The sequence below is a fragment of the Panulirus ornatus genome, chromosome 5, assembly GCF_036320965.1.
Source record: "Panulirus ornatus isolate Po-2019 chromosome 5, ASM3632096v1, whole genome shotgun sequence".
Lineage (NCBI taxonomy): Eukaryota > Metazoa > Arthropoda > Malacostraca > Decapoda > Palinuridae > Panulirus > Panulirus ornatus.
This window is the reverse complement of record NC_092228.1, coordinates 11,585,570-11,598,339: the sequence shown is the minus strand read 5'-3', so window position 1 is coordinate 11,598,339 and position 12,770 is coordinate 11,585,570. Positions and strand designations below refer to the sequence as shown.

At 42.6% G+C, this 12,770-nt stretch overlaps 1 protein-coding gene across 9 annotated transcripts in view; it reads left to right on the top strand.

Annotated features, from left to right (window-relative positions):
• The window catches only part of LOC139748346 (tyrosine-protein phosphatase non-receptor type 11-like), a 131,796-nt gene that overhangs the window by 54,048 nt on the left and 64,978 nt on the right, over positions 1-12,770 (top strand). The window contains exon 1 of one of the 9 annotated variants that reach the window (XM_071661470.1): positions 126-166. The exons of 2 other annotated variants lie outside the window; for them this stretch is intronic. In XM_071661470.1, coding sequence (XP_071517571.1) covers positions 141-166 — 26 coding nt within the window. In that variant the 5' untranslated portion in view covers positions 126-140. Of the gene's footprint in view, positions 1-125; positions 167-303; positions 493-551; positions 571-12,770 lie in introns of those variants that run through there. 6 more of the 9 variants (XM_071661495.1, XM_071661441.1, XM_071661417.1 and 3 more) reach the window with 6 other exon arrangements.

Below are 12,770 nucleotides of genomic sequence, written 5' to 3'. Positions count from 1 at the left end.
TATTATGCATATTTATTACATGTCGCGAAAAATGAAGTCCGCCAAAATATGTGTTCGGCGCTCCGAAGCATTGATTACAGTCTGTTGAGTTCGTGTCCATTGCGCAGGCTAGGTCGCACTCTAAATGGTTTATCATTGTCATGTCAACCTTCAGACCAAAGTTATTGTAAGCCGTTTTATCTATCATACCTTTTGTTTTTAATTATGATCTGTAGACGGTATGTTTTTGAAGCTAGAAATTGTTGAAAAATCATCAGTAACTATTGTGTACCTTGGTGTGAGCAGCGTTTCGGACACAGTTGCATGCGGCGGCGGCCGTCCTGATGTTTTGGGGGTGGTGTGCATGGTGCTGGCGGATCGTGCTCTTGAAGTGTATTGTCAGTGGTGACCGGTGACACGTGATTGGACCATGAAGAGTATGGAAGTGCTAAGTGTCATGAAATCGTAGCTGTCTTTACGAAGTACATCAAAGTTTTAGAGTGATATAGTGTGGTGGGTCAAGCAATCAGCTGTTCTCGTGGACTGGGCTGCAACAGGTGGAATACAAGCCCTCTCTGCTGTTACTTTCAGGTGTTCTTCATGCTGAATACTAAAGCCTGTCTCAGGCAGTGTATGTGTATTATGTAAAGGATCATTGTTTACTGTCGACATCTTTTAAGACGTTATCTTTCATTGCCTGTTATGAATTAGCCGGCAGCATTTGGTAGTGATACACAGTGTGACCTCTGATTTTTCCTGTTGGTGAGGGGTAACATATATAAACCACGGAAATAATGAGAACTTTCTGTAGTTCATTAAAAGAGCCAGATGCATTTTCATGGTTAGAATGAACGGTTTTATTAGATTTATTCTTGTATTTGTAAACCATTGTTTACGTTCCTTCTGAATGATTTGGAATGCTTTTTTTTTTTCTCAAGATTGGGTGTACATTTTTGATAGAATCACATTCTCTGATTAACCTGTGTAAGGAAGATTTTAAAGCGGCGTACCTCTTATTATTGTGTGGCCTCCAAATTTAACTGAAATGAACTAGAAGTTCTAATCACATTAAAATTCCATTAGGCACCACTTAACTAATTTGTTGATATTGCTTATTTTGTTTTGCAGGATAACTTACTGTATGGGGAAAACAATTAGACCTAACCTAGAGGCGGAGCTCTTTTTTTTAGGTCTTCTTTTGTTACACTTCGTGTATGCAGGATATAGTCGTCATCCAGGCGTTAGGAAGTGTATGTACACATTATTGTACTGTTATTGAACGGTAAAACTAGATAGAAACTTCGTACACGCACCATTGGTACTATCGTTGAAAGTGACGAACTGGTAACATTTTAGGGAATAAAGTTGCATAAATTTGGGCATTCATGAGGTAAATTTTATATTTTTGCCAGGTGCTATAACTCAGAAGAGGTTATTAATACGTTCAAAATGGTATACGAAATTAGTAGAAGCATGTGGATTTTTTTTTTTTTTTAATTTGGGAAGTGTATGGGGTAGGTAAAACTTTTGAGAAAACAACAGGGCCCATGAAAATCTCGCCTTAATCATCAGTGCCAGAACGGAGATGTATGAGCGAAGTTGGCATCTGACGCGTCCTAACACATTAACGAATGTTCGCTGGAACGCGTTCGGGCGCTTCAGTGTATTTTCATTGCGCGGAAACGCACGCGGTCACCAAGCAACTCCATCTAAACATGAAACCGTAACAAACATAGTTTTCAAACAGGTTTGAAAAGAAAAAAAGAAATATGTCTGCTTGGGGGAGTTACATGAGTTTTTATAGATTTTGGATTGTTTCACCCACTAACATAATCATTCCTATGTTTTACTGATGTACATGGACCGCCTGGTTATCGATTTGTCATAGTATGTATATATATATATATATATATATATATATATATATATATATATATATATATATATCCCTGGGGATAGGGGAAAAAGAATACTTCCCACGTATTCCGTGCGTGTCGTAGAAGGCGACTAAAAGGGGAGGAGCGGGGGGCTGGAAATCCTCCCCTCTCGTTTTTTTTTTTTTTTTTTTATTTCAAAGGAAGGAACAGAGAGGGGGGCCAGGTGAGGATATTCCCTCAAAGGCCCAGTCCTCTGTTCTTAACGCTGCCTCGCTAACACGGGAAATGGCGAATAGTTTGAAAGAAATATATATATATATATATATATATATATATATATATATATATATATATATATATATATATATATATATGCCCCCGCCAGTTTTATTGTTTTCCTCCCCCTTACATTGCCATTGGAATACAAAAATTGTGATAATTATACATAGTCTACTGGTGCCCATAAACTAGAGTTTTACTCTAGCCCAACCTCGCCCAACAAGGCAAGTAAGGTTGAACGAAGTATACTGTCTTTTGTATAGATGTGAACACAACGTCGTTCTAGCCAAGCATGTAAACTCCTGTGGGCTCTTTTAGGGGGCTACGTTCATGGAGACTCCTTGACCGAATTAGAACACATAGGCCACGAGATAGTTTAGAATCCCCTATTGAAAAAATGAAGTATTCACCTGGCAGAATTGCTGAGCAACACTTCGCTGGCGATCTTAGATGCAGAAAAAAATTGCTTTTAGTTTTCTAGCGTTACGCTGAATAGACTGCTTTAGGAAATAACAATCTGAACGTTTTCATATTATCCAAAGTTGAGTAAAATTAACGTAATAAATCTCAAGTAGGTGGGATGATTATATATATATATATATATATATATATATATATATATATATATATATATATATATATATATATATATATATATGATCACAGATTGGTAGCCAGTTCTTAGGGATGGTGAAGTGGAAGGAGTTGCCTGAGTCAGTTCCAGACTTTCTCTGTAATGCTAAACGAAGTGCGAAATGTTTTGTGTATAGGGAGTCATTTAACGATGGTCTTGTAGAAGAGCGTAGTGTACAAGTGAAACCTGGTGATAAGTTTACTGGAGTTGCTTGCTGTCACTAATGGTGGCGCATGGGAACACTTGCTCGCTGTCACTAATGGTTGCGCATGGGAACACTTTGCTACTGATGGTGAACTGTGGTCGCCTGGGTTGCAGACCATTGTGCATGGTGGGTTGTGGGCAGCAGTAGGTCGGGTCGTGGAGAACATAAATGGCATTAGGGTTGTGAGGGGCCCACCTCTGGGGGCTGTGAGGGCGAGCGTTGCTTGGCGGCCCCATAGAGAGTTTTCCAGGCCAGCCGACCTTGACGTGAGGATGGTACCGATGGTGCAACAACCACCAGTATTGGCCAACCTCTACCTACATCTCTTTTCTTTGTTGCTCTGAGCGCGCCACGACTCTGTTTCTCTACAGTCATCTCTTACGTTTTGAAGGTTGGAAATTCGGGAGGGATTTATTTTTATTTCAGTTTAGGTGGAAAGGGAATATTAATTCGGAAATTTGAAGTAAAAGGTCAGGAAATTTTTGGGAAATCCAAGTGCATCTGTAGTCATAGACTAAATTCTAGTGAAGCCTACTTTGGTTCAAGCTGATGCAAAATTATATAGGTTTACTTTTATTTTATCAAACGGGTCTATTTATGATATAACCAGAATCTCTCTCTCTCTCTCTCTGTCTGTCTGTCTCTCTCTCTGTCTGTCTGTCTGTCTGTCTCTCTCTCTCTCTCTCTCTCTCTCTCTCTCTCTCTCTCTCTCTCTCTCTCTCTCTCTCTCTCTCTCTCTCTCTCTCTCCTGAGGTGATCTTGATTTAAACTAGCTGGGTTGTGGTGGGATTGTGCTGTGCCTGCGCCTTCCGACAGCCTCATGCCGCAACCACTTTCACCCGCAGCCGCCACCACCGCCACCGTCTCCCTCCGTCTTTCCCATGTAGTAATGTTGAGATAGCAGATTTTTTCCCCGGTAATTGTAAGGTCGTGGAATGTTGCTGTACCGGTGCTTGTTTAATATCAAAGGCACAGCTCAGCAAATTTTGTTCGTGGTTACGTGCTTAGATGGCAGGGATTATTGTTATAGGACCTTCAAGTTAAAAAAAAAAAGAAAATGCTTGTATGACTGATTATACTTTACTCATTCTATAAGAGATAACCGAGGTGCACCAGGGTGTTTTGAGAGGGGGAGGAGATAGCTGATGACCTGCCCATGTAGATTGGATGGGTTACACGGTCCACCTCTGGCTTCCCTCGCCCAGCCATGATCCATATATAGTCGATCAATACGAGTCTGGTGAGATCTGCCGATAGCGACCGAATTTCATTGATACCAAATGGCTGGTAATGATTTGAGGAAGTGTACTGGCGGCGTACTTGTAATGCTGGTGGGAGAGGTGACGAGGCGCGGTAATAATAGTGTTGGAAACATAAGAGGGTTTTGTGGTCTCCCAGTACTGGTGATGTACGTGGTGATTAGTCTGGGGAAAGGAGTGACAGTCTGCTAGTTGTGGCGGTCGGCCAGGGAGATTTAGGGTTACCACAGTACTGGTAATGGCAGGTGTAGTGATGGTGCGTGGCAGGGGAGTGCTGTTGGAGGGTGCGGGATGTTTCGCTTCGTTGGGTCACCCTGACGATGTACTGGTCTTTTGTACGTGTGTGTGTGTATATATATATATATATATATATATATATATATATATATATATATATATATATAGTGTGTTTATGGGTGAAGAAAGAAATGGGGTTTCTAGGACCTGGATCCCCTTGCTCTTATCGGAGGCTCACCCTGCCGAGCAATAACAGTTAAGTAGTTCTCCCGGAATATGTATATATATATATATATATATATATATATATATATATATATATATATATATATATATATATATATTTTTTTTTTTTTTTTTTTTTTTTTTTTTTTTTCCAAAAGAAGGAACAGAGAAGGGGGCCAGGTGAGGATATTCCCTCACAGGCCCAGTCCTCTGTTCTTAACGCTACCTTGCTAATGCGGGTAATGGCGAAGTTTGGAAGAAAAGATATATATATATATATATATATATATATATATATATATATATATATATATATATATATATATATATATATGGACCAATAAAAAGAGCGTGGTTGAGAGAGCAGAAGAGGATGTTTTGAAATGGTTCGGGCACATGGAGAGAATGAGTGAGGAAAGATTGACCAAGAGAATATATGTGTCTGAGGTGGAGGGAACGAGGAGAAGAGGGAGACCAAATTGGAGGTGGAGAGATGGAGTGAAAAAGATTTTGTGTGATCGGGGCCTGAACATGCAGGAAGGTGAAAGGAGGGCAAGGAATAGAGTGAATTGGAGCGATGTGGTATACCGGGGTTGACGTGCTGTCAGTGGATTGAATCAAGGCATGTGAGGCGTCTGGGGTAAACCATGGAAAGCTGTGTAGGTATGTATATTTGCGTGTGTGGACGTATGTATATACATGTGTATGGGGGTGGGTTGGGCCATTTCTTTCGTCTGTTTCCTTGCGCTACCTCGCAAACGCGGGAGACAGCGACAAAGCAAAAAAAAAAAAAATATATATATATATATATATATATATATATATATATATATATATATATATATTGTTAGAGTGCATAGGTTTAATGTAAAGCATGCTTCTTCCTTCTCATGATTCACACGTTCCTCTGACACATTTTCCTGTCTACCTCAAATATGCTTCCATTTTTAGTCCTCTCTTGGCTTACCCTCACAGGCCTGTCCTTGTTTGTCATCCCGGGTCTGTTCTTGTTTTCCTTCTCAGGCCTTTAACTGCTTCCCCTCCCGGTCCTGTTCTTGCTTTTCCAGTCCTGATACTGTTGTTGTCCCTGCCCTGTCTTATAGTTTGTTGTCTTTGTCCGGTCCATGCTTTCCCTCTCCTGCCTTAGTTTGTCATTCCAGTCCTGTCATATATCAGCTTGATCCTTGCATCCCATCCCGGCTCTGTCCATTTCTGTCTTTCAAGCTTTATCTCAGTTCATGTCTTAATTCTTTTCCGTTTCTCAGATGGTGAATATTCCTTTTCCTCTCTGGAATGCATGATTACCTCTCTTGCCGCCACCTCGGTGCCGTGGTGCGCCCGTGTAGACAATATTAGTTGGGTTGGTGCTGGACGGCGGGTGGCTCCCTGCCCGGAGAGGTGTTTCCTAGCACCACTTCTGTGACTGTGGAAATGAAAGAAAAAAATAGACAGACCTATTAAGCTGGACTTGATTTTTGTTAGTGTCTCTTCAATCACGTGATAATTGTTTAACGAGAGGAAACCGAAGAGGTAAAAGAATTTTGATGAATGTCCTTGAGAGAGAGAACATTAATGAAGTAGAAATGTTACTTATTCTGCAGCCAGTTCCAAGTTGGGTAAGCATGGTGCACGGTGGGGAGCATTTTTAATCGATGTGCAACACGTTGGAGTGATACGCAGTGTGTGATAGGATGACACCTTGACAGTAGATACGAGACCTGTTGACTATAATGTATTGGTGTCTGTTTTACGAGTTCTTGGTGGCGCAGAATACCCGCCATTGTCTGCGAAAGTAGCACGTTGATGACTGAAACACCTCCTCCCTCGACCACCAGCATGTGCAGCACTTCTTGTATATCGCCGTCAGTAGTACATGTCCTCGTACGCTGTGGACAGAACGAAGTAATCGCGTGTCGAGTTCAGTGTAATGACAGTACTAGACCGACCATAAACAAGTGAGACGAATGATTCAGGCGTGATGGATGGCGGCTACAACCTTAAGAGTGTGGGAGAACCCGCGAAGGTGATAGATTGTGCAGTAAGAAGGCTCGGGGGGAACGAAGCAGCACCACCACCACCACCTGTGATGACACTGTATGATAACAGGGGCTCACGTCTGCTTAACCCACAACTGGTTCAAGGAAGTGACGCCATGGGAAGATACCCCCCTTCCTCTATCCCCCTGGACTTTTAGAAAACGGAACTAGATGATTTAATGCAGGGTTTGCCAAAAATTTGCGGTTGCTAGATACATGACGCATGGAGATTTATAGTATCAAACATTGTGGTAGGTCAGGTCGTACAGGCTGAGCTACCTAACGGTGGGTAGAATATGACACCGGAAGCCAACACAGGTATACGTAAGCTCGGATGTATATAAACCATGCTGGGGGGAAAAAAAACTCATATCCCAGATTCATTACTGTAATCCCTTTGAAGATGAGTCGGAGGATGTATGAACTGTGCGGGAACTCGGTCTAAATTTATCATTTTCATGTGGTAGAACATTACAATAACTAGCGGATGTACAAAGTAAATGGTACAACTTCAAGATGCTGTTACGAAAAAAAAAAAAAAAAGATATCCGTACACACGACGTTAACTTGGGGAGAATACATTCTCCCGTGAACATTAAGATAAATGGAAAGGAAATGCCTTGACGTCTCCGTGTCAGAGTTCTGAAGACCGCGGAACTGTTCGCTCATAAAGTGGTTGGAAGTGCGCGTCAGGCAAGCATCGTACTATTACTCAAAAGATCGAAATAAGCAAGCAGTTTGCATGCTGGACCACGCACTCTCTTATTTGCCACAACGTGGTAATGAGATAGTGCACGGAATGAAGGCTGCTCCACACACGTTTCCTACCTCGCATATATATATATATATATATATATATATATATATATATATATATATATATATATATATGTATAATTTTTTTCTTCAACATTCCCTTGAGCTGTTGTGGAAAAGTTGACTTCCATGTTCATTGACGCGAGGAGTTCGGCTTTATTTATGATCACGGGATGTGATGAAGTTTGATTATGTCGTCAGTCCTGAAACCTTGCCGCAAGCTGTGCGTCTGTTGTTGTGCTCGAGTATATTTCCCCAGTGGAAAACATGTTTTAATTCCCTTCGTCCGTTGGAGCACAGAATAAATTGCCTTATTGATCAGCAGTGGTGTGGAGGTTAGCTAGAGGACACACACACACACACACACACTCACACTAGTTTCGTTCCACGTACAAACTCGTACACTTACTATAGTATATAAACAGTCTATAAACAGTCTATGAACAGGAACATAGGTATGGAAGTGCACAACATTTTTCGTTTAAGCTATGTAGTACATCAGTTTATGTATTTCTGTAGCTATTCGTAACTTAATGTTCACTCAGATTCATAATGTCTATACTATTTACTTTGTAAACGTTCGTACAAATCTTCGTGTATATCTAAAGGTACTTCATCTATATGTTATATAGAGTGTGGAAATATCCTGTTCATCCTAATCTTAAGCTCATACATGGTTAGTGTACAAGGAACTTTCATGACCTCTCAGTTCTGTAATATCTGTAATACCTCATGTGTGTATACCATATACACCTGAGCGTATGCCCTAATCAGAAAATGAGGCGGGAAAATAATTTAAGGAAGAAAATTTAATGTAGTTTAGATCAAAGAAATATTAATCCTAATAAAACATGCAAAACAAATCAGGTTAAGAGACAAGTAAATGTGAGGCGCGGTATAATATAAGCCTTTTAGGGTATATTGGATTCTAAAGCCAAATATAGAACCGCATGAGGTAGAGAGAAAGGCATGGGAAATACAGTGAAAACGAAACGGTTGGAGAAAACGGAAGGAAAAGACGCCCGAGGAACTAAAAAGACATCGTTTGTTAGAAGACATTATACTGTGGAGTGGAATTATAGTGTGTAACTCCTCGTTGGATATAACCTATTTGTACACTACTGGGAAGGATGTTCTAGACCCTTGCTAGGACCTAGCCTGTTCATGTTTGTTTACAGGTATATCTCGACTGAGCCTTTGGATGTTATCGTTTTTGTAGAAAGCGTTTTTGATTATGGCAGGAGGCCAGTCCTCCTCACCTGAACTGATGCTTTACAGGACTCCCCCACGATGAACCGGTTCAGCCTAGCATTGCGTTCAGTGATAAAAGTTTCCTTGTGCAGGTCATATGACATGCCTGTGGACGGGGTAGTGGGTCCTACGTAGTGGGTGGCTCACGTTGGTTGGTAGAAATTATTACGAGTTTCACACGTAATGTCTTCCTGTATATGTTATCGATACAGGAAGTGGTTGGCTCACATTATTGAGGTGAATGTGGTTGGTTCACGTGGTTGAGATGAATGTGGTTGGTTCACGTGGTTGAGATGAATGTGGTTGGCTCACGTGGTTTAGGTGAATGTGGTTGGCTCACGTGGTTTACAGACTCGTTGAGTGGTACAAGAGGAATCATATGAAGTTATAGGGGGTCATATGGCTCATTATTGTCTAAACATTTAGATTTGGTCCTGGTGGTATTTCACCTTCAAAAAATTAAGTGAAGTTTTTCGTGGTGGACGTATGTTGTTTATGCCTTCGGACTGCAGCCCCCCAACAGCCTGATTGAGCAGAAGAGCAGTTCAATGGCAAACTTGGTTCGCCACTGAGCTGTGGGGATGTAAGATCTCCGACATTATCTTAAGACATACGTAAGGTTAATGCATTATTTTTTTGTTTGTTTGTTTGTCCAAGAAACAGTTTTATCGTAAATAGCACAGCATGGCCTGGCCTGGCTAGGTTTACAGAAATCACAGGTTAGTGTGGCAGATGGGGGTAGAAAGGGGGTAGGGTGGACTCAGTACGTTAAGTTAACCGATGTTCCAAGTTGGTCATTGGCCGGTTCCTCACCGCCACCACCTCCCTCCCGCACGGCATTCACTACACACCACCACAAAAAATTTTCAAAACATCTTCGTCTCCCCTTTTCTTCGCGGTACATATCCCAGCAGCCCCTTGTCTTGTCTTGATCTTTATCTTGAATAATGTCTTTATTATTAGTATTATGAGACTTGTGAATGACGCGCATTACGGTCGTGTTTCATTCATATTCAAATCGAGGTATCGGTAAATCTTGTTCTAATTTATCCCCTTTTCGATGAACCTTCGCTGATATCCGTAAGGAGTGTATGTTTGGTCGGGGTCTTCCTATGATATTTACTGCTCTATATATCAAGAGAGGTCGTGTTAACTCGGGGGGAACCACTGAGTTTACCACTGCTGTCGTCCAGATGTGGCCAGATGTATGGCTCCTAAGTTTTCGCTCCCAGAGAAATGGAAGCGTGTGTTTGTCAGCTTAAATACGTAGAGATGTAGCAGGTCAGAGCTCGGCGAGTAGGACCATGTCTGAAAGCATTATATAACAATGTGAACTAAGCTGCGTGCGCTTCGTTGTTCTTGTGAAATATATTGCACAGTAAAGGGAAAAACGCCTCCAACTTTTGTTCTTCTGCCTTTGTAGTTGAAGAGGACCCCAGTCAAATTATCTCCGATTTTATTGGCGTTTTAACCAATGTAAGAGGACTTGTCACTGAAGCTTAGGAATTTCATTATTTTTCATTACATATCTTAAGATATTTAGTTATACCAGCTTTTTCAGAATTCCATCAAGCAAATGAACACGAGGATACAGTTGTATTCGATGATCTAACAGTATTCAGATGTGTTCGAAATAAATTTTGAAGAGTAGAAGTGACCAAGCATGTGGTGCTCGGTAATTAAGATGCCTAAATTTAGCTCGTTACTGATATATATATATATATATATATATATATATATATATATATATATATATATATATATATATATATGACAGCTAGAGAATTAGTGTGAGGGAATGAGGCTATTCTCTTCGTCAGTTTTTTGTGTCTGCCTTGCGAAACCGGGAAACGACGAAGATATATGAAAAAAAAAAAAAGAATATTGTGCAATATCTTCCGGTGCCGGAAGACAGTGTGCAACATACATTCGTACGTACGTCCCGTCATAACTATGTCCTTTCAATCCAAGGGTTTACCTCATCGATAAAACCTTCCCGGCCGTTTTTCATGCCCCTTCTTACGTCACTCATAATTCGTGTCTCATGTGTCACCTGATAATTCTGTATCGCTGCTTCCGGGGTGAAGACTGTTTTGTGAACGGTGCACTTCACTTCCCCCTCATCCTTCTATTCCTACCTCGTAGTTCACGTCCGTCTCCCGCATCATGTAGAAACAAATATCGGTCCTGGGTGCGTTCCAACCTGCCTACTGACGTATGACTCTCCCATGTTGTAATACGTTTTTCGCCACAACGTGTAAAGTGTTCTTTTGTGTATCCTTTCATTGTCATCTCTCATATAATGCTAATCCGCCGTTAAAACCCCCCATCAGAAATATTTTTATTTCCTCTTCCTGCATTTCCTCAGCTGTTGTGTGTTGTAGATCAATATCCCTCGTATGATTTATCTGTTGTCAGTAAAAATTTTCCTGTTAAGTTCATCCACACGTGTGTCTGTCTCACTCGCTGATTATATTTCTTTTTCCTCGGCTCTCATGTGGTGTTGCCTCCCATCCCACCCACTCTCCTGGCCTGTCTCCTCTCACGTAACCTCACGTCGGAACGCCCCCACTTCAATTTCCTCTGCTTGCGCTCCCTGTTGCCTGCCTGCCTGACTCCCCCTCCCTCCCTTCCACGGTGTGGGCTCTCCTCCCTCCGCTCCTCCCCTCGGCTTGGCCTGCGTGTCGGCTGGCAGCCCCCGCAGTTGATTCAATATTCGCTGCCACTACAACACCGGGAACAGTGCGTTGGCCAGTGGTGTAGGGGGCCGAACGCGAGGTGGTGTGCTGGGCTGCTCACACCTGCTGCTCTCTCACACCTCATTGGTGTGTGGTGCGCCACACCTACTGCTCCCGCCCACGTATTCCTCACCCCGTGGACTTTACTCGCGTCCAACTTAGTACTGATTGTGAAGACGTAGTTCCTGCGTGTCGGGGGCCGCTTGCCACTCTGTCGTTTTGGCCAGAACAGGTCCCGGTATAGTGACTTGGCAAGGCTTGGTAAAAGTCTAAACGTAATTGTAGAGGGAACCAGAGTGACGTGAAGACTGTTCACACGAAGACAGATCTGTGGTGGTTATGTGACTGCAGTCATACGTTTTCGCGTTCTTTACGAGCCCTCTGCTGGGGGACGTGTGAACTCATTGATGCATTAGTGTAATGATAAGGAGTCTGGCAAGAACCCGAGCGCCCGTGTAGTGTAGTGGATCAGTACTGTAGAGCTATGGTTGTGGTGGTGGGGAGGATAGTATAGTAGAGCTATGGTTGTGGTGGTGGGGAGGATAGTATAGCAGAGCTATGGTTGGTGGTGGTGGTGGGGAGGATAGTATAGCAGAGCTATGGTTGGTGTGGTGGTGGGGAGGATAGTATAGCAGAGCTATGGTTGGTGTGGTGGTGGGGAGGATAGTATGGCAAAGCTATGGTTGGTGGTGGTGGTGGGGAGGATAGTATAGTAGAGCTATGGTTGGTGTGGTGGTGGGGAGGATAGTATAGTAGAGCTATGGTTGTGGTGGTGGGGAGGATAGTATAGTAGAGCTATGGTTGTGGTGGTGGGGAGGATAGTATGGCAGAGCTATGGTTGGTGTGGTGGTGGGGAGGATAGTATGGCAGAGCTATGGTTGGTGTGGTGGTGGGGAGGATAGTATGGCAGAGCTATGGTTGGTGTGGTGGTGGGGAAGATAGTATGGTAGAGCTATGGTTGTGGTGGTGGGGAGGATAGTATGGCAGAGCTATGGTTGGTGGTGGTGGTGGGGAGGATAGTATAGTAGAGCTATGGTTGGTGGTGGTGGTGGGAAGGATAGTATGGTAGAGCTATGGTTGGTGGTGGTGGTGGGGAGGATAGTATAGTAGAGCTATGGTTGGTGGTGGTGGTGGGAAGGATAGTATGGTAGAGCTATGGTTGGTGGTGGTGGTGGGGAGGATAGTATGGTAGAGCTATGGTTGTGGTGGTGGTGGGGAGGATAGTATGGCAGAG